Source organism: Rhinoderma darwinii, chromosome 12 (genome assembly GCF_050947455.1).
Source record: "Rhinoderma darwinii isolate aRhiDar2 chromosome 12, aRhiDar2.hap1, whole genome shotgun sequence".
Lineage (NCBI taxonomy): Eukaryota > Metazoa > Chordata > Amphibia > Anura > Rhinodermatidae > Rhinoderma > Rhinoderma darwinii.
The window spans coordinates 41795185-41818172 of record NC_134698.1 but is presented as its reverse complement, the minus strand read 5'-3'; the positions used below and the strand labels follow the sequence as shown (position 1 = coordinate 41818172).

General features: G+C 44.0%; 1 protein-coding gene across 1 annotated transcript in view; it reads right to left on the bottom strand.

Annotated features, from left to right (window-relative positions):
* The window catches only part of PRKD1 (protein kinase D1), a 244044-nt gene that overhangs the window by 107932 nt on the left and 113124 nt on the right, over positions 1–22988 (bottom strand). The window contains exon 2 of the mRNA XM_075843500.1: positions 7407–7545. Within this exon, the coding sequence (XP_075699615.1) occupies positions 7407–7545 (139 nt within the window). The remainder of the gene's footprint in view (positions 1–7406; positions 7546–22988) is intronic.

The window sequence follows — 22988 nt, the reverse complement described above, 5'->3', positions numbered from 1 at the left end:
GTGTCCTGCTCCAACGACCGCGATCGAAGTTCAATAGCAACCACGGCATTTAACTTGTTTGCAGAGGGAAGGAGCTCCCTCTCTCACCCATCAATGGCCCACAAATGCCTCCGATGGGGTGCCATGGCAGCTAGGGGGGCCTGATAAAAGCCACCTGATCTGCCCTGGGCATAAGCCTATTAGGATGTGCCTCCGGCACGTCCTAATAGATTGCCTGTCAGATTTACACGGACAGGCAACAATGCTTTTGTATACTAAGTATAACAAAGAATTATAGCAGCGATCTGAAGATCGCATAGTAAACTCCCTAGTAGGACTAAAAAAAATAAGTAAGGAACGGGAAATAAAAATGACAGTAAAAAAGTAAAAAAAAAAAAAAATTCCCCCATAAAAAGTGGTTATATTTAGTAAAAATGTACACATATATGGTATTGCCGCAACCGTAATGACTCAAACAATAAAGCTAATATGTAATTCAAACCTGAAGGTGAACACCGTAAAAAAAGAAAACAATGGCGAAATTGCTATTTTTTTTCATTGCCCCCCAAAAACATCATAATAAAAGTTAATCAATAAGTCCCATGTACCCCAAAATAGTAACAATCAAAACGACGTCTCGTCCAGCAAAAAACAAACCCAAAAAATCACTACATTGACTGAAAAATAAAAAAAATGACGGCTCTTGGAAAGCGACGATGCAAACACAAATAATTTCAGTTCAAAAGGAGTTTTTATTGTCCAAAAGTCGTAAAACATAAAACACCTCTACATGTGGTATCGCCGTAATCGTACCGACCCATAGAATATAGGTATGTTATTTACGCCGCACAGTGAACGGAATAAATTTAAAACGCATAGAACCATGGCGGAATTTCAGGGTTTTTTTCTATTTCCCTCAAAATGTTGCCATTAAAAGTACAACTATTCCCACAAAAACAAGTCCTCATACAGCAATGTAGACGGAAAAATAAAAAAGTTATAGCTCTATGAATGAGACTAGAAAAACGAAAAAAATAGCTTGATCATTAGGGCCTAAAAAAGTCTGGTTACTAAAGGGTTAATAATTTTTTTCCTGTAACACAGAAGGTTTTACCAGAGAAACACATCTCAATATTTACTGCCCAGATTCTGCAGTTTTTAGAAATATCCCATATAGGGCTGGGCGATTAATGAAATTTATTTGATTAATTCGCCTTCAAGGCCTCTGACGATTCGTTTTTTTTTTAAATAGACTTTTTTTAGTGGCACATGTGTTGCAGGAGGAAGCTCCGCCCCGCCGCCTCGTCACTGCCTGATCTGCCTCATCTGACAAGCTGCGCCCCCTTATGTCTCTGCTTCCCCACGGAACTGCTGTACTGTAGTGAAAAAAAATGATAGTACAGAACAGAAGTTCCGCGGGGAAGCAGAGACTCGTAGTACATAGTCACACCGCCCTGTAGATATCACCCGCCCTTGAACATCGCATCATCCGCCCTTTGCACATCGCGTCGGCAACCTCTGACCGGGGATTCAGCCCCTAGAGGCAGATACAGTAGCCGCTATCTACAAGAAGAATGGGGTAGGGTGCTGCGATCTACAAGGGAGGGAGTGTGGTGCGATCTGAAAGGGTGTGTGGCACTATATGGGGGTTGCAACTGGCACTATCTACCGGGAGATTGCGGCAGTGTCTACATGGGCACTGTGTTTTTTTTAAGGGGATTGGGACAAAAAAAAAAACCCTGACGAAGGAAATCCATTTGGAGACACGGATGGAAAATAGACATGAAAAACTCACAATTGATCAGTTTTTAATGGCCATTCTTTTTTCACTGTCATGTGACTGTAGCCTAAATGACTGATAAAAGGAGTTCAGATCACATGTACCGTTATGGGGCCAGGAAATTCGGCTGACACACGGACCGTTTATCACGGTCGTGTGAATCGGGCCTTAATGTCATTTATTTAATACCCCATGGTGGGGCCTGTACTGCACAGACTTCAGACACTATAAGGTAATCTCTCCCCAGAGTGCACACTCGGCGATATCTGCCTTGCCCTGCTGCAATTTACACTGATCTCGCCTTCAATGTCGGAGACCGGCTGAGGTGGTGAGGGGCAGAGAGGGATGTTAGTGCACGCATCGCATCATTGATTATAGATTCTGTTAACCTATTCCCTGCCGGGGAACACAGAAATTATAATCAATTAGATATACATTTTTCCAATAGTATTTCTGATAAAGTATTTGCAGAGGTTAAAAGTTGGGAAATTACATACAATTATTATAGTAATATATGTTAAAAAGTTATTTATATTTAAAAAAGAATTTATTAAAAAACTTCTTGGTATTTTTTTTTAGTTTATTTAACAGTAATAAGAAAATAGAGATTCAAATCGAAAATCACCCATAGGGTTGAAATTTTTTTTTTGTCAAAATGGCACAGCCCTATTCCCACATCTGGCCGAAGTGCGGTAATGGACTGATACACAGGCATCAGAAGCAAAGGAGCACCTAGTGAATTTTGGGGCCTTATTTTTATTAGAATATATTTTAGGCACCATGTCAGGTTTGAAGAGGTCTTGTGATGCCAAAACAAAGGAAAACCCACAAAGACTAGCTCATTTTGGAAACTACACCCCTTGAGGAATTCATCTAGGGGTGCAGCGAGCGTGTTTCATAGATTTTATTAGAATTGTGTAGTGAAAATAAAAAATATATATCTTTCTTCAATAAGACGTAGCTTTAGCTCAAAATATTTCGTTTTCTCAACAAATAAAAGGAGAAAAAAAAAAAAAAGAACTCCAACATTTGTAAAGCAAATTCTCCCGAGTACGGCAATACCCCATATGTGGTCATAAACTGCTGTTTGGGCACACAGCAGGGCTCAGAAGGGAAGGAGCGCCATTTGGCTTCTGGAGTGAAGATTTTGCTGGACTGGTTTCTGGGCGGTGTCGCATTTGCAAAGTCCCTGTAGAAGTCCCCAGAATTGACCCCATTTTGGAAAAGTATTCACCTAGGGGTGTAGTGAGCATGTTAACCCTGCAGGTGTTTTGCAGAAATTAGTGTGCACTCAATGTTGCAGAGTGAAATTGGGAATATTTCCGTAAATATGCCATTATGTGGTGCCCAGCTTGTGCCACCATAACAAGACAGCTCTCGAATTATTATGTTGATTTTCCAGTTCACCCTACACGTGGCCCTAATCTTTTGCCTGGACATTTGACAGGGCTCAGGAGTGAGAGAGTACCATGTAAAATTGAGGTCTAATTTGGCGACTTACACAGTATTGGTTCACAATTGCAGAGGCTCTGACGTGAAATAATAAAAAAAACCCTGAGAAGTGACCCCATTTTGGAAACTACACTCCTCAAGGCATTTATTAAGGGGTGTAGTGAGCATTTCACCCCACAGGTCTTTTCCATAAATGAATGCGCTGTGGATGGTGCAAAGTAAAAATTGGACTTTTTCCCCAGATATGCCATTTCAGTAGCAAATATGTAGTTCCCAGATTGTGCCACTGGGGACACACATACCCCAAAAATTGTTAAGAGTATTCTCCCGAGTATGGCAATGCCATATACGTGGAAGTAAGAGCGGTTTGTAAGGCAAAGAAGGGAGGTATCGCCACTTGGCTTTTCGAGCGTGGATTTTGCTTGGTAGTTGTTTTGTTTGGAGTTTTACTGATATTTCAGTTTATAATGTGGGGGTACACGTAAGCTGGGAAGAGTACATCAGGGGCATAGTCAGGTGGTATAATAATGGGGTAACAAAAAACAACAACATAATCCATAGATATTTGTTACGCTGTGAAGAATCCTTGTCGCACTGATAAGTTTTTCATTGAACTTACCGGAGTGCAGCCATTTTTTTTTTTTTTTTTTCTTTTTAATATTCCGTTTGAATACGGACCCAATAGCCAAAAGCTTGCATTCGAAAAATCACGGTGCGGCTTTCTTATTATATCTATCTATCTATCTATCTATATACACACACACACACACACACACACACACACACACACACACACACACACACACACACACACACACACACACACACACAGTATATCACCAAACAGCTAGAATACAGTCAATTTCTGTCTGCAGTGCCCATGATTATCAACAGCAAAACTCGAACCGGTCAGGCTCTGCACAGCACATATCAGTGGCTAGAAAGCGAGCTGACAAGTACAAGGTTAGATTAATGATGTCCTTACGTCTACAAGTGCCCCAGTAGTGTCTCAGACCGAGTCACAGCTGACAAGATAAGGTAAGTAATGGCTACGCTCCAACACGTTTCGATAACTGTCCTGGTTAAAGAAAGACCGGAAAGTTGGTCTTTATGGTCTTTGCAGCTATTCTCCATGGTATCAGCCACGTGTCCACGTCCAACATTCAGAGAGAATGCAGTATTCATATAAGATCCAGAAGAAAAGTGAATCTATATAACCACCAAAGATTTCACTGGATAGCCATCTGGGATTCACTGTGATAGTTTGGTCTAAAGTTACTTTTTTATTTTGTATTTTCTATGAAAACTTGTTTGAGGGATTTCCTCAGGGCAATGGGAATGGACAGAGGGGGCAGATACATTAGGGAAGAGCTGTTATGGCTATGAAGGATGCAGCCAACTTCTTTTAACCAGGACAGCACATAATAGTCTGTGTTGCAGCGCGATCACTTTCCTTGTCTGCGGTGACATGGACTGAGGCGATATTAGAGGACGCCGATTGTAGCAGCAAGAATGACTCGATTAAAATTTTGCTTTAAAATTGAGAATTTAAATGAAATCCTGCTTCTAGTGTCTTCTGGTGGATATGGTCGTTCCTTCGCTTCCTGCAAGCGTTGTACAGACTTAGACTTTTTATTGAGACCCTACATCGCTCCGAGGAAAGCTGATCAGAAACAAAGCAGCACAGTTCTCACCTAGTGCTTCTGCGGCTTAGTTTTAGCGATCGGTGGAGATCTTTGTGCTTGGACCCCTACTGATCAAAACTTGACATATCACTGACATGTCAAAAGTTTTTTACAAGTTTAGTTACACTTTAAATCAGATTACATATGTATTCTTCTCTCTAATAATAAACCTATATAAATAGTCAATTTTTAACAGTCCATTATTTTTCTCAATTACGCTTCAATACTTGAGGATCATGTCTGCCTACTTATGCCTTGATACGATTACTACCCATATCAGTGCATAAGTAGAAACATTTTTTATTCAGGAGGATGGGAAGGATTGGAGTCCATGTCAATATGATCTGTAATACTATAAAGAATTAGGAAATAACTTCATAGAAATATTAGCAGCTTTTATCAACTTTTAGCAATTTTTCTTTTCTTTTCTGGAAATACTCTAAGGGTATGTTCACACGCCGTGTTTCCAGGAGTATTTCGGGGCGTTGAATGCCTACAAATATCTGCCCATTGAAATCAATAGGAAAAACAGCATTTAGTTCATACGGGGCGTCTTTATACCGCTGTTTTAAAAACCGGCACGTAAAAAGACACTCCGTAAGAAGTCGCATGTCACTTCTTGAGGCGTTTTTTGGAGAGGATTTTCCATTAAACACTATGAAAAGCAATTTAAAAAAAGCTTCATTTTCAGTTTCAAAGACGGCTGAAAATCAGAGGCGGTTTTCTCTGAAAACAGCTCTGTAATTTTCAGCCGTTTCTGACTTTGCGTGTGAACATACCCTAAATGAAACACAAAAAAAGCCCCATAGGGGCAGAAATACGATCTTACTAAAGAGGCGCACGCCTCTTAATAAATTTGTTGCATCTTCAGCTATTCGTACTCCAGAGTAAAATCTACGCCAGCTGGGATCTGGCGAAGATTTGCACCGGTTTCTGGTGTAATTCATAGTAAATCTTTCGGTTAGCACGTGACCCCACCCTCTTCTGCTAAGCTTTCAGGCATGAGCGGCGGAAACGGCACAATTTTTACCACAAATTACTTGTCTAACTTGGGACTTCTCTAAAAATATTTAAAAAATCCCCCCATTATGTCCCTATGCCATCACTGATCTGGTACAGAGAGAACACATGCATGAATCTAACACTTCAGCTGGATCATAAATGTGTACAGTGCCCACAATACAATTCCTGCATTACAAGACTACTACAGTACCTCTGGTCAAACCATTATCTACGCACATGTGGGTACATCTGGTCATACTATTATCTATGCACATGTGGGTACCTCTGGTCATACGATTATCTATGCACATGTGGGTACCTCTGGTCAAACCATTATCTATGCACATGTGGGTACCTCTGGTCATACGATTATCTATGCACATGTGGGTACCTCTGGTCAAACCATTATCTACGCACATGTGGGTACATCTGGTCATACTATTATCTATGCACATGTGGGTACCTCTGGTCATACCATTATCTACGCACATGTGGGTACCTCTGGTCATACGATTATCTATGCACATGTGGGTACCTCTGGTCATACGATTATCTATGCACATGTGGGTACCTCTGGTCAAACCATTATCTATGCACATGTGGGTACCTCTGGTCATACGATTATCTATGCACATGTGGGTACCTCTGGTCAAACCATTATCTATGCACATGTGGGTACCTCTGGTCATACGATTATCTATGCACATGTGGGTACCTCTGATCATACCATTATCTACGCACATGTGGGTACCTCTGGTCATTCCATTATCTATGCACATGTGGGTACCTCTGGTCATACTATTATCTATGCACATGTGGGTACCTCTGGCCATATACGATCTATGCACATGTGGGTACCTCTGGTCATTCCATTATCTACGCACATGTGGGTACCTCTGGTCATACTATTATCTATGCACATGTGGGTACCTCTGGTCATACTATTATCTATGCACATGTGGGTACCTCTGGTCATACTATTATCTACGCACATGTGGGTACCTCTGGTCATTCCATTATCTATACACATGTGGGTACCTCTGGTCATACCATTATCTACGCACAAGTGGGTACCTCTGGTCATACTATTATCTATGCACATGTGGGTACCTCTGGTCATATACGATCTATGCACATGTGGGTACCTCTGGTCATACTATTATCTATGCACATGTGGGTACCTCTGGTCATACTATTATCTACGCACATGTGGGTACCTCTGGTCATACTATTATCTATGCACATGTTGGTACCTCTGGTCATACCATTATCTACGCACAAGTGGGTACCTCTGGTCATACTATTATCTATGCACATGTGGGTACCTCTGGTCATATACGATCTATGCACATGTGGGTACCTCTGGTCATTCCATTATCTATGCACATGTGGGTACCTCTGGTCATACCATTATCTACGCACACGTGGCAACATTGACTGCATATTTTTAAAGATCCTGTAGACACGAAAAAAAAATCCTGCAGATTAGGCAAGTGGAAGGACAATACCTGAAAGCACCACCTCAATAAGGTCTCCTTCTTGAATGTCGGCCTCAGATTTCACTAGCTGTAGAATATTTTCCGAGTTTGGGTCATGGCGGAATAAAAGTATTTTGTCGTACATCCCATAGAACCCGCATTCTGGAAACTGGAAAGGAATAAAAGGCGCAAATCGGTTAGAAAAATCAAGTAACATGATTTCAGACACACTCTAGAACTAACAAGTATATAGCGGCGAGATCAGGCAGCGATTAAAAAAATCTATTACATTTCATAAAATGTTTGTACATAACCTACATGCATAAGTATCAAGCTGTGTTGTGGACGCGTGCACCAGTCAGTTGACAAAACTAAATTGTGATGTCCATAATAAAGTCAATCCCTCCCGTCAAGCGATATCAGAGGGTGGAGCCTAAATGGTACGAGCAGTGTTCAGGTCGGATATGCTACATCAAGCTGCGCAGTGTATTTGCCCTGAACAGCGCAGGGAACACTGTCTGAAAAATTGCACCACATGTGTTAAGCAGCACCGGAAAAATTAAAATTAAAAAAAAAACACTTTCATACTTACCCCCTCCCTCTTTGTGTGTAGTCTGGCCTCCTGGGATGACATTGCAGGCCATGTGACCGCTGCAGTCTGTGATTGGCTGTAGCAGTCACATGGGATGAAATGTAATCCCAGGAGGCTGGACTGGAGAAGAAGCAGGGAACTGTTTTTTTTTTTCTTACTTGCGATTTCCGCCGCAAATGACGCAACACACACCACTTTGTTGCGGGTTTAAGCACCCCATTGAATTCAATGGGAGAAACCCGCAACAGAAGAGCTGCAATTTCGCAGCATTGACTTGCTGCGGTTGAGGAAACCGCACCGCAGGCCAATTTATGTGCGTTTTTTTCGGCTGCTTATTTCCCGCTGTGTGACGACAAGATTTGTTGAAATCTCACCCACACTTCTGCTACTGTAATACACGGCGGATTTTCCACAATTAATCTGCTGCGGAAAATCCGCAGTGTTTACGCTGTGTGTTTGTACCCTTAAAAGGGGTTGTCCAGGAAAAAAATTTATTACTAAAAAGTGTCCCCCAGCCTTGGTTTGCCTTCCCTAATGCCCCCTATTAAACTTCTAACCAGTTTCTGTTTGATCTCCATCGTCACTGCTGGTCTGTTTGTTTACATCCCTTGCTTCAGGTCCTGGATGTTTCCGGTCTTGTAACCCACCATACCCATGATCCCTTGCTGCATCTGAGGAGACCGCTTGCATCTCCCCCCCTTCCTCCAAAGCATCTAATCCATTTGCATACTGCCACGCCCCTCTCTGTTAACAGATCCTTCCCTGCTCTAATTCCAGACAGCTCCCTCCCCGCACACTGTCTTACACACTAATAATTCTAATTATCCTTTGTGCCTCCATCTATCCCTGATCTAAGTACAGGCCCCATCTCCCTCCCCCGCCCCTTTCACAGCCTGATAAAAGTAAGTCTGCCCACTCCACCTATGTCAGACATCTTGGTACACACAATCCAGTCAGCACATTTTCCTCACCTGCTGCTGGATCTGTTCCAAGAGATCCTGTATTATGCCCTGTTCACACTGAGTTTTTTTGCTGGCAGAAAATTCTGCCTCAAAATTCTGTCTTGAAATTTGAGGCAGATTTTGCTCCGCCTGCACGCCGTTTGGCGCGTTTTTTTGCTCACGGTCATTGAGTGCCGCGGGCAAAAATGCTGCGAAAAACTTTTTCTCTGCCTCCCATTGAGGTCAATGGGGAGGTCAGAGACGTAAACGCCCGAAGATAGGGCATGTCGCTCGCAGGAAAAAACCGCCTCCGCCTCCCATTGAAATCAAGAGGCGTTTTTTGCAGCGTTTTCCGACGCGCTTTCCACGTCAAAAAAGTCTGTGTAAGGATATGTTCACACGGCTTATTTTCAAAAATCGGAAGCAGAACGCCTCCAATCATCTGCCCATTGATTTCAATGGCAAAAACGGCGTTCTGTTCCGACGGTGCGGTTTTTTATGCGGCCGTTTTGAAAGATGCCCGCATAAAAAAAACGCGAAAAAGAATTGCATGTAACTTCTTGAGCCGTCATTGACTCAAGATTTGCTTAAAAAATGGCTGAAAATCAGAGGCGGTTTTCGCTTGAAAACAGCCCCGTATTTTCAGACGTTTTTGATTAAGCGTGTGAACATGCCCTTAGGCCCTGTTCACACAGAGTTTATTGACACGTTCTTTGACGCGAAAACCGCGTAGGAAAACGTGCCAAAAAACGTCCGAAATGCCTCCCATCTATTTCAATAGGAGGCGGAGAAGTTTTTTTCCCGTGAGCGGTAAAACCGGCTTGCGGGAAAAAGAAGAGACATGCCCTATCTTCAGGCGTTGATTCCTCTGACCTCCCATTGACATCAACGGGTGGCAGACAAAGGGTTTTTTGCGGCGTTTTTTGCCCGCGGCACTCAATGGCCACGAGCGAAAAACACAGCAAAAAACTTGGGATTTTGAGGTAGAATTTTATGCCTGCAAAAAAACTCCATGTGAACAGGGCCTTACAGTGAAACAAACTACTCCAAACAATGGTAAAAATAATAAGTAATTTTTTTTTTTACATAATTTACTATACATCTATATATCTATGGAATTTGTTATCCCCTATTTCACTGTCCATAAATGGACAGTGAAGTCAGGGACTTCTACTGGAGAGGAATCTCCGGCCGCTGTGTCCGGGGATTCCGTTTCAGGAGTAGGGGACCGCTCCAGGAAAACTCCCTGAAGTCACTGTCCATATATGGACAGTGAAGTCAGGGACTTCTTGAGCGTAATCCCCAGCCACAGCAAGAAAGGGGGCGTGTACTATGATTGATGACACTCCGTGTCTTTGCTCAGCCAGCACTTCCTGCTGTGTAGGGACACGGCGCGTCATCAACTACGTCTACAGGCGGCGGGACCAGAGGAGGCGGAGCTCTGAAAAGCTCATGAAACATCCGCCCGGCCCACTGCCTGTAAATGTAGTTGAGGATACGCCGTGCCTTTCTCAGCCGGAAGTGCTGGCTGAGCAAAGACACGGAACGTAACAGGAAATAAAAAATGTACCCTGGGTGCGGTCACGTGACCGCAGATCAGAACAGGGTAACGCTGGCACAAGTAAACAGACACTATATTAGAAATGTTATTAAATATGTCTAATTAAGTTAAAAATTATTCCTGGACAACCCCTTTAAGGGCTCACTGAAAATATTAATTTTTGTCACTGAAAAAAGCTTCCACAAATTTAACAGAAATGTAATCATATTCGAGGCAAAATCAAAGCAAGATCATTGAAAATGTGAACGTAGATACAATTCTGTATCTATCTATCTATAGAGATAGATACAGTTCCAACAGAAAGATGTAAAGCACAAAAACACATCCGGATACAACTTTTATACAGCACATGCTTTGTTATTAGTGCATCCTCATGTTTGAATACAATATACAAGACTGATACTAGGATCCCACTCACTGTGTGTCCCCCCCCCCCCCCTCGAGACCAATGCTTGCCCACCATAAGGAACTTCATGCCAATCACAAGATAGACAAAAGCTCCAGTCTGCAGTAGCTGGGGAAACATACTACACCTTTTCAACAAACACAGGGCTGCCGCAGAGCAACTATAAGATGATGTACAAAATCGTCAGATTTGATGCAGAAATCTCTGCGACTGAAGAATCCATTCATCTGAACAGTTACTTCTGCAGCATGTGCATTGATTTCTGACAGACCCATTCAGATGTGTGACGGTCTCAAAAATGTCTGCAGCAAATCTGCCGCATGTGAATTCACTTGAAGGCCGGGTTCCCACGTACTGTAAACGCTGCAGAATTTCCACAACGGTAGCAGCAGCGTGGATGATATATAAAATCTCATGCCCATGCTGCGGACAACACAGTGAAACGTTAATAAATTGACCTGCGGGGCGGTATTTAAATTCGCAGCATATCAATTCATGCAGCGTTTTTGTTGCTTCTCCGTTGCAGGTTTTCCCCATTGAATTCAATGGGGATGCAAAACCTGCAAGTATTGCGATTCCGCCGCAAAAATCGCAACTCAGAATAAAAATTCATACTTACCCAGAACTCCCTGCTTCTTCCGGCAGTCCAGCCTCCTGGGATGACGTTTCATCCCATGTGACTGCTGCAGCCAATCACAGACTGCAGCTGTCAAACAGCCTGCAGCGTCATCTTAGGAGGCCGAACTACACACAGAAGAGAGAGGGGTGGGGGGGGGAATAAAAAAAATATTTATTTGCAATTCTGCTTTCCACAGCGGAAATTCCGGCCAAAAACCGCACCATGACGTGGTGCGGTTTTTCGGACGGAATGTGCTGCGGGTTCCAGCTCGGATACGCTGCATAGTTTTTACGCTATGTATCTGACCGGCCGATGGGGACTTACAAGTAGCGGATTTGTGGCAGATTTTCTGCAGTGTTACTGCAGCAATTTTTCTGCAGATTTCTCCCCTTCTACGTGCAAAAGGGTGAAATCCGCAGTGAACGGAACAGTTGTATGCAGGAGCATGCGGTGAATTTGAAAATCCGTAGCATACTCCGATTTCTGTGCAGAAAATATTCAGAAGTAGATTCGAGTTTTTTAACCCCTTTCTGCTCATTTGTTTCATCTTCGTTTTTTCCTCCCCACCTTCCAAAAGTCATAACTATTTTATCTTTCTGTCAAAATAGACGTATGAGAGCTTTTACATTTTTTTCCAGTTGTAGTTTTAAATGGCACCATTTAATGTACAAAAAAACAACAATTTTGTTGGGTGGAATAAAAAAAACAAAAAAAAAACAATTCCGATTGGTTTTCTTTTGTTTAATTTTTACAGCGTACACTGCTCGTAAAAACAACATTTTAAGGCTATGTTCACATCTGTGTTCGGGGCCTTCGTCGCAGATCTGGCAGGGTTTACCGGAGATAATAGCGAAGCATGCTGCTTCGTAGCCACCCTGACAAAAAGCAGACCGAACCTATTAAAGTCAATGGGTTCTGTCGGCAACTGCCAGTGTTCGTTGTTCTGTTATTCCCTTGTTTTGCTCCTCTGACAGAGGAGTGAACAGAGCCTAACCATTCGGATACCAAATTTCTATCGTTTTTTTTTATATTTTAGTACTTTTACAAAATAAATGTGATTTGTTCAAAATGTGTCGCCATAGTCTAAGAGCTATAACTTTTTTATATTTCCATTGATGGAGCGGTAGGACGGCTTGTCTTTTACAGGACGAGCTGTTTTTATTAATTCCATTTTGGGGTACATGCAACTTTCGCCGCGATACCAATTTTGTTTATTACACAATTGTTTTTACATTACTTTAGGTAAAAAAAAATTAAAGTTTTGAACTATTTTTTTGTATATTAAAAAAAAAATATTTCAATTTTTTAATAGGAGTACCAACATGGCAGACCTAGGGGCCTTCATTAGGCCCCACAAGTTGCCATGACAACCATCGGCACCCAGCGAACGTGTCACAAGGGCCGATGGGATAGCAGAGGGTGCCCCCTCTCTAAGGGTATGTGCACACACACTATTTACGTCCGTAATTGACGGACGTATTTCGGCCGCAAGTCCCGGACCGAACACAGTGCAGGGAGCCGGGCTCCTAGCATCATACTTATGTACGATGCTAGGAGTCCCTGCCTCGCTGCAGGACAACTGTCCCGTACTGAAAACATGATTACAGTAATGGGACAGTTGTCCGGCAGCGAGTCAGGGACTCCTAGCATCGTACATAACTATGATGCTAGGAGCCCGGCCCCCTGCACTGTGTTCGGTCCGGGACTTGCGGCCGAAATACGTCCGTCAATTACGGACGTAATTAGTGTGTGCGCACATACCCTAACAGCTTAAAATGCTGTGGTTACTATTTTTAATGGCGTCGTTCGATGCTTTTTTTTTTTTAACCAAAAATGTAGGGCATGTTTGGAGTTGTCGTTTCACAACAGTGCCGTTTGTTTCCGACCCTGGTCTATGGTAAAATGTGAAAAAGTCTACACAAAGTGTTTTGGTTTGTGGGGACTTCTAACGCCAGGAAAAAATGCATGTACAAAATGACACTAAATTTAAAAAAAAACTGGCATTTTACATGTGGTCCTTTTTTCTAATGCCGTTTATGAGGCCTCAGTTTGAAGGAGGCCTAAGAAAGCTCCACGTCAATTTATTGCTTCATTAATTTAAATGAAACATAAGATTCAAAGTCACTTAGCGATTACAATTTTCAAGATACCGTTTCTCTTTACACAGGATACATAGAAGCTGTATCGTTCTGTCAGAGAAGGCCATTGGTTTAGCGAAACTGACGGCTCGGCTAAAAACTAGTCCTGCATGTCTCAGCGAATAACAATCACATCTAAGTTATGAACGCAGCACCAGCTGTCAGATAAGCTGAACTGTTGGAATCGGCTTTGATGGAAGATACAGCTTCTTTCTATACAGGATAAATAGATAAAATGTGCATTCTTTTAGAGATACAATCGACATAAATTTTTTTTTAATGCATTTGCAAACTAACTTATTTTAGGCCCCATGCATACGACCGTAGAATTTGTCGGTAACTGCGGACCTTCATTATGGTCCGCAATTACGGACCCATTCATTTCTATTGACCACGGACACCTTCCCATATATTTACAGGAAAGTGTCCAGGCCGTAGAAATAATACGCAAAAGATAGGACATGTCCTATCTGTTGCTTTTTATGAACCGTGCTACCATATGTTATATATTAGGCTTTGTTCACATCTGCGACTGGGCTCCGTTCTGGCGTTCCGTCTGAGCTTGCCATCAGAAGGGAACCCTGACTGAAACAAATGGAAAGCATAGCCTTCCGTTTGCATTACCATTTAATTCAATGGTAACGGATCCGGTGCAAATGGATTCCATTGGTCTCGGTTGTGTAAGGGTTCCATTGTTTTGACGGAAGCAATACCATAGTCGACTACAGTATGGATTCCATCAAACGACGGTACCCTTGCACAACAGAGACAAACGTAAACTTGCACCAGATCCATCACCATTGAAATAAATGGTGATGCAAACGGAAACCTATGGATTCCATTTGTTTTAGTTAAGGTTCCGTTCTGACGGAAAGCTCCGATGGAACGCCAAAATGGAGCCCTGACCCAGATGTGAACAAAGCCTTACACTGACTCAACGGAGGGCATCAGAAAATGAAAGGATCATCAATGTCACAATAGCTGGATTTCTATAAATCCAAATCTCCTATGGATAAATGGTTGCACTGATGTAGTACATGCCACTCTAGTCATTTGTTAAATATAAAGCAATAATAAATTTCTGTATGAGAAGTCGCAAATCTTATTAAGCAAGGATTATCACGATGTCAGGAGACAGGGGGTTAACCTGGCCTTGTTTTGGCCAAATGAGGGTCTGTTGCTGCTTAACAAGGGCTCTTCTGCCAATTAATAGCCCTTGAGTTGCGTCCTTTGGACAGAAAGGGGTCTCCATGACAGCGGAGTGGCATCCAGCATATGTTGCCATGGCTGCAGGCATAAGGTATGTTTGGGGGGTAAATGCTACTTTATCAAATAAAAGCGAAAACGTGATTGTAAAGCAGACAACATTTTATGCTGTGCTGAGAAAACAATATAGGAGTTAATAGGGTTACAGAAAGAAACGTTTCATAATTAACTCATTCATTTCATAATAAAGTGCATAAAGACAATCATTCAAAATAAAGACATGCGGTCAGCTGCAAAATAAAAGGGCAAAATTCTAAAATAAGCTAACCAAGCACCTAAAACCCCGGTAATGCCGATTAATACTGGCACCAGGGGGGCATGGCTGTGTGAGGATGCGCACTCTCAAGGCTCCGGACCAGGCCTCTCAGAAAATCGCCCAAAGGACTCACTTACCCGGCTCCTGCAAGATATGATGAAGAGGGGGGGGAGGGGGGGCGACGACGTAGGAGCCTCTCTGCTACTCCCTGTATATCATCCATCGGCAGATTCCTCCGCTCAAGACAGGACCTGCGATCTCTGCAGCGCTCATCCATCTCGCCTCTAGGCCGCAGCCAGACACCACCAGCATGTGTGCTGCCGCCGACTCCCTGCTCCTCCCGGAAGGCTAGTATACACAGCCGCCCAGCGGCACGACCTCCTGACATTGAGGCACCCGAGGTACGTCTGGGCCATGAAAATGAGCCCGGAACGGCACAGCAGGCCCTTGCAGACTGCTTTCCTCCTCTTGCCCCCCAGTGTGAGACCCAGCGGGACGCTGACCGCGTGGGCCATTCATGCGGTTACAAATTAGGTGCGTTCACTTACAGAACGTGTTGTGACTTTGGAACTCCAGAACTCTGTTAACTCTCTGAACATCTCAGTCCTCACCGGAATTTAGGACCATTATTGCCTCAACTCCAATCCTTCGACTGGATCGCTATGCTGGTCTCATACCCCTCCTTCCCTTCCTATATCCCTTTGTCTTCCTCTACTTCCTTCTTATCTTATTATTCTTCTTGTATTACGCAAATATCAACTGTTGATGGTTTGTAACTGGCAGGTTTTCTTGTACATTTTCTCAGTTATTCAATGCTGTTTTTACAACTTTTACAATGCTACTTTATGTTGGCCTGTGTGCCGAAGTATGTGCCTTCTCATGTTTGCACTTTATTATCGTATGCTTAATGTTTAAAATGAAAATCAAAGAATTTAAAAAATACTGGCACCAGGTAAACAGAAAATGGAAGTATAAGGCTATGTTCACACGGGGTCTTTTGCCGAGTTTTTTGACGCGGAAACCGCGTCGCAAAACTCGGCAGAAACGGCCCGAGAACGCCTCCCATTGATTTCAATGGGAGGCGTCGGCGTCTTTTTCCCGCGAGCAGTAAAACTGCCTCGCGGGAAAAAGAAGCGACATGCCCTATCTTCGGGCGCTTCCGCCTCCGACCTCCCATTGACTTCAATGGGAGGCAGGAGAAAGCGTGTTTTCTGCCCGCGGCGCTCAATGGCCGCGGGCGAAAAACGGCGCGATCATTGCTATTCACACGGAGTATTTTGGGGGAGGAATATCTGCCTCAAAATTCCGTTTGGAGCTTTGAGGCAGATATTCCTCCCCCAAAATACTCCGTGTGAACATAGCCTTAGGAGACACTGGAGGATTATAAAGAGCTGTTTCTGATATCAGATAAACATCTATGTAAATTCCTGAATTGTTCTTTTCTATTAAAGGGAGTCTGTCATAAAATTTTCGCCTCCCAAACCGCTATATAAGGAAGGATGATCGTTTTTCTAACATACAGATGTAGCCATTTTTACCTGGACTTTTAACACAAACAATGGCTAGATTATCTTATCTTTTTCAATGACTTTTCAATGGCTTTTGTTGTGTGATATCACGCTGCAGCAAGTTATCAGAATCAAGTTAAAGTGTAGCTAAATGTTCGGCAAACTTCTGACATGTCATAGCGACATGTCAGAAGTTTGGATTGGTGGGGGTCCGAGCACGGAGACACCCACTAATCGCTAGAACGAAGCAGCTGAAGCGCTCGTGTGATCTTTCAGCTGCTTCGTGTCTGTGGCACTATATACAATGGGGAGCACTGAGTAGCACTGGGCTGTGTAGCCGTATATACAAGGGGTTCTGTGTGGCGCTGCTATTTACATGAGGGGAGGGGTGTGTGGCGCTGCTATTTACATGAGGGGAGGGGTGTGTGGCGCTGCTATTTACATGAGGGGACGGGGTGTGTGGCGCTATCTACATGAGGGGCGGGGTGTGTGGCGCTCTCTACAGGGGGTTGCGTGGCGCTCTCTACAGGGGGTTGCGTGGCGCTCTCTACAGGGGGTTGCGTGGCGCTCTCTACAGGGGGTTGCGTGGCGCTCTCTACAGGGGGTTGCGTGGCGCTCTCTACAGGGGGTTGCGTGGCGCTCTCTACAGGGGGTTGCGTGGCGCTCTCTACAGGGGGTTGCGTGGCGCTCTCTACAGGGGGTTGCGTGGCGCTCTCTACAGGGGGTTGCGTGGCGCTCTCTACAGGGGGTTGCGTGGCGCTCTCTACAGGGGGTTGCGTGGCGCTCTCTACAGGGGGTTGCGTGGCGCTCTCTACAGGGGGTTGCGTGGCGCTCTCTACAGGGGGTTGCGTGGCGCTCTCTACAGGGGGTTGTGTGGCGCTCTCTACAGGGGGGGCTGTGTGGTGCTATATATTGGTAGGGCTGTGTGAGGTCTACAGGGGGATGTGTGTAGCGCTATCTACAGGAGGATGTGTGTGGCGCAATCTACAGGGGCTGTCTGTGTGACGCGATCTACAGGGGCCTGTGTGTGTGTGTGGTGCTTTACTTTACAGTGTTTGACACAATTATATTTAGAGGCACAGTGTGTGGCACCATGATCATTTTATCTTCCTTTATAGGTGTGGAAATATTGGAAAAGTGAGAAGCAGAAGACATCTGAGTGGCAAATTCTGCAGAAATGGTTCATGGCCGGGAGACGTTGTCTCGAAGTCTGGACCGGATTGAGAAGAGAAGAGGAAAAAAGCTACTAGAATCTGATAAGTATTCACCTGTGAGTCACTAGATTTATAGAGAATCTGTCGCCGCTCCTGACATGTTATTATAGGAAATCCTTGTATGTGTGTTACCATTCCCCTAGTCAGGAGGATGTGTCCCTGCACTGTGTGATACTGTCAGTATGTAGGGACATAGCCCTTTGATAAGGGGAATCATAACACCTATTTGTTAATGCTTGCACAAAAATGTAGTGTTAACAACAGTCACGGCGCGGCAGGGCAGCGGTGGAGTAGGGGGGCCCAAGTTTGGGTAACAGCCAAGGGCCTATAGTCTACTTAATCCGCCACTGTACACAGCGTATCCGCCTTGGTGGCTGCAGGGAATTCCGGGCGAAAAACCGCACCAAATTGTGGTGCGTTTTTTTGCCAGGAATGTCCGCTGCGGAAAACCGCAGCATTAGCCGGCCTGCTGGGATGACTGTTCATCCCAGGAGACCACTGCAGCCTGGGATTAGCTGCAGCGGCGGTTACATGGGATGAAATGTCATCCTGGGAGGCCGGCTTGCAGAACGTCAGAGGTAAGTATAAGGCGTTTTTTATTTCTTTTAAGTCGAGTTCTTTGCAGTATAATCACTTCGATTCCACCGCAAAAGTCACAACACTTGACTGTTTGCTGCAGGTTTTAGATCCGCATTGAACCACAATTGACATGCTGCGGCTTAAAAAAAAACACACGGCAGGTCCATTTGTATGCGGAACCTCCGCATATCACGTACGCAGCATGTGGATGAGATTTTTTTTTTTTTTTTTAAGCGTGGGGCGCCACCCACAGGGGGCCACTGTGGCGTACGCCACCCACAGGGGGCCACTGTGGCGTACGACACCCACAGGGGGCCACTGTGGCGTACGACACCCACAGGGGGCCACTGTGGCGTACGCCACCCACAGGGGGCCACTGTGGCGTACGCCACCCACAGGGGGCCACTGTGGCGTACGCCACCCACAGGGGGCCACTGTGGCGTACGCCACCCACAGGGGGGCACTGTGGCGTACGCCACCCACAGGGGGTCACCCAGGATGCCACCCTCTGTGAAAGCTATAATGGCAACAAGTTGTTAGAGTTTTCATAGAAAAATACATAACTAAGAAACGGCTTTCGAATATGTTTAGATGTAAACATTTTTTGTTTTATCGCAGTGGCCACGTTTTCACACAATGCAGATAGAACAGTGCAGTATTTAGAGCATGCTATGTTTTCTAAAACCACATATAGCCTATATTTCAAGGCACTCTCAGGTATATTGCATGCGTCATAATGCAGTCGTCCATAGAAGCGGTTCAAGGAACACAATATTGCAGTACCTCTTCTCAAATACAAACACTTCTGCCCCTTTTTCAAATTAAATGTGTTTTTTCTGCTGCTTCACTACCCACTAATAAATACATATCTTAAAATGACTAGATATTTATTTTTTTTAAAACAAAAAACCAAAAAAAAAACAAACTACATGTATTATTAATTCTACAGCAATCCCATATTTTAACCTTCTAATCAAGCTACAAGTAGAATTATTCTTATTGTTACATACTGGTACATATCTGTAGTAGTGGCAGCATTACGACACCATCCAGGTAATATATACAAATAATGTGTATGCTCTATAAGGTACTGCAGCTTCACCCAAAAATCCTATCCTCACTATTACCATAGAGGGATGGTAACTATTCAAGATTTTGTCTAGAGTCCAGAAACAGCATTTATTCTCATTTGCCTACAAATATAGCAGCCCCAACATATGCACTCAAGGATTTGTGCCCAGTTAATCTCAGCTACCAGTCTGCCAGGCTTGGGAGGGCACCAGGACATGGAATCTGGGTTAACAAAGGACAAAACAATAATAATTTCATCACATTTATTCCTAAAGGATGGTAGGTATGATACCGTTATTGGCCAACCATAAAGATTATATATCCAAGCTTTCAGAGCACACAGGTCCCTTCTTCAGGCAGTTTACAAATAAATGACTTAGAAAAAAGCACGACATTTAAGATGTTACACAATGACAATTAGTACATGAAGTGATATATCATTAGGATAAGCCGGGCCCATAACACGGAGGTTATAGGGGTGATGACTTAGTAGATAAGGGATCTGTAATCAGTCTGATGGGGGACCGGACGTGTGTCCATGTAGTTGCTCATAAATCGAGGTGTTAGATTGAGGCCTTGTGTCAATGACTGGAATCTTATCATCAGCTTGAATTCCCAAATTTTTCTTTCTCTGTTGTTCTTAAAATGAAAACTTCAGTATCAGGACCCATAAAGGTATCATACCTACTATACTTTTGTCTTTTTTGACACAAAAGTATTTTACATTGCATATTGTTTCTGGCGTCCGCTTTAGTTTACCTCTGGCGTGTTGAAGAAAAGCTGGAGGCAAACTGATGATAGAACGGATCCCTAAGCTTTCTATGGGATCTGTTCTGGCACAGGGGACATCCGTGGCGCAGCACATCGCCGGATCCAAAAACTTTGCCTGTAGCGTTTTTAGTTCCGACTCCCAGGGAGGTCCGGCACCGTATATTATCTATTTTAATTGTGGCCAGGATGAACGTCGGGTGCTGCCGCATCCACCTTCCGGTAGCACACAGCGGGAAGGTGGATGTGAGCTAGAAGCGGAATTCCCAGTCATAGCATTGCCAGGGATACCACTCCAGGCGGAGAACATGACTACTATCCTCCCACCCATCACAGATTCAACGGGACAGTCCCGCATTTCAGGCGGTGTCCTGCTGCTCTGTGCAACCAGGGGTATGTCCTGCTGTCAACTGTGTTTGCATCCTCAGATAAAATTAGTGTGTGTCAATGCTTGAAATTTATGAATGTAATAAATTAATGTAACCGCATGCGCGGTCCCTGCTGTTATCGAGAGAACAGCAGGGACCGCGAGAGCAGTAGGGACCGCACATGCGCGTCACAGGCTGTACAACAGAACAGCCCATACACGGCACGTCACAAGTGACGTGTCGTATACACGGAAAATAATTGAAGATCAACACAGCGGCCAGAGAGTGAGGTCACCCGTCAAGTACCCCACGGCAGCATCTGGAAACGGGGCCAATTTGGAAAACGTAAGTATATTACAAATGTATTTACATTAATAAATTACAAGCATTAACACAGTCATTTTATCTCTGAAAACCCCTTTGATACATAAGCAGGGAACGATCAGGTCCCTGCTTCAGGATGAGTTCAGAGCGGAGGAGCAGAGGGAGCTCCTCCGTTCGCCAATAATTCCCCGGGCACAGCGCTACATTAACCGCTGCGCTCGGGGAAGCCCTTGAGATCACTGTCCAAATATGGACAGTGGCGTCAGGGCGTCATTTGAGAGGGAATCCCCGACCACAGTGTCTGCAATGCTCTGGCCGGGGATTCCTCTGCTAAAGGGACCCTCAGTGGCAAATCTACATGAGGCTAGGTGTGGCACTAGATACAGGGGGCTAGATGTGGCACTAGATACAGGGGGCTGAGTGTGGCACTAGATACAGGGGGCTTGGTGTGCCACTAGATACAGGGGGCTGGGTGTGGCACTAGATACAGGAGGCTGGGTGTGGCACTAGATACAGGGGGCTGGGAGTGGCACTAGATACAGGGGGCTAGGTGTGGCACTAGATACAGGGGGCTAGGTGTGGCACTAGATACAGGGGGGGTGGCACTATATACAGGGGGGGTGGTACATACAGGGATGTGTGGCACTATCTACAGAGGGCACTGCGGTATTCTCTACAGAGGGCACTGCAGTATTCTCTACAGGGGGTGTGTGGCATTATATACAGGGGCCCATTTTCAGAGCCCAGACTACAGTTTTGTGGACCATTGTGGTAAAAACTGATGTTAAAAACGGGTGGTAAAAACGGATGACAACTAATGACAACTGATGGTTTTGTAGTAAAAATTAAGAAAGAGCCTGATGGCAACTGATACATTTTTTCATCAGTTGTAATCACTTCAGACAAAAAACAACTGATGCGGATGCAACTGATACATGTGAACGCACGCTAAGTGGCTGCAATGTAGAATGACTGTCAAAGTTCTCAAACAAAAAAACATCTATTTTAGAACATATAAACGTACAAACTTAACTCAGTACAAAATGACGCATTCCCATATCCGACATGTATGGCAAATCCATATGTGATTGCTGCAAGTCCCACCTCTGGTACCTGCACCTATGCAGAGATCTTCAGGTCACAGAAATTTCTGCAACTAAATCTGCCACATGTGATTCCCCCCTAAACTAACAAGTAGACAGCCAAATAATTAGTGTAATATTTTGCAGTACACTTTCAATTCATGTGACCAACTCATAGGATGTAGGAATAGTAATTAGTGTGTCCAGTTGGCACATCAATTAGCCTCCCATTGAAAGTGGTGCACAATTCTTACAGGGAGTGTAGTAAAAATATGCAATGTTAAATACTTGTGTGTCAAAAAAGACATTATAAGTCATCCATTTGTAAACTTGCCTGAGGAAGGAGCCTTGTGTTCTCTGAAAGCTTGCATATAGAACATTTATGGTTAGCCAATAAAAGGTATATACCTACTATATCATACCTACTATACTTGACGAAAGTATTTAACATTGCATACAGGGAGTGTACAAATTAAAATGTATGTCCCTGAATACCCGACATCGTATGATATACAAGGTGTGGTACTTAAAATTGGTAGATAATAAGCAGTGTAAAAAGTAAAAATAAAGTCCCTGGCGACACCTTAAAGGAACAGTGTCATCAGAAATTATTTTTTTATATGTTAAAGATGTTAGTGCTTTATTAAAAACTTTTATATTTATTTGTGTGTTTGTGTTTTACTTTTTCTTATTTTTACACTTTTTCTTCCCTATGGGGGCTGCCATTTTTTGTTCCATTTCTGTGTGTGTCGATTAACGACACATACAGACATGGAATACGGCAGCCACAGTCCCATAGGGACTGCGAACGGCTCCCGTCCCATTGACTGCAGTGTACGGCGCCTGTGTGGGAACTGCGCATGCGCCGCTCCCACACAGTCCTATTCGAAATTGGCGCCATCCGGCGCCATTTTCCTGT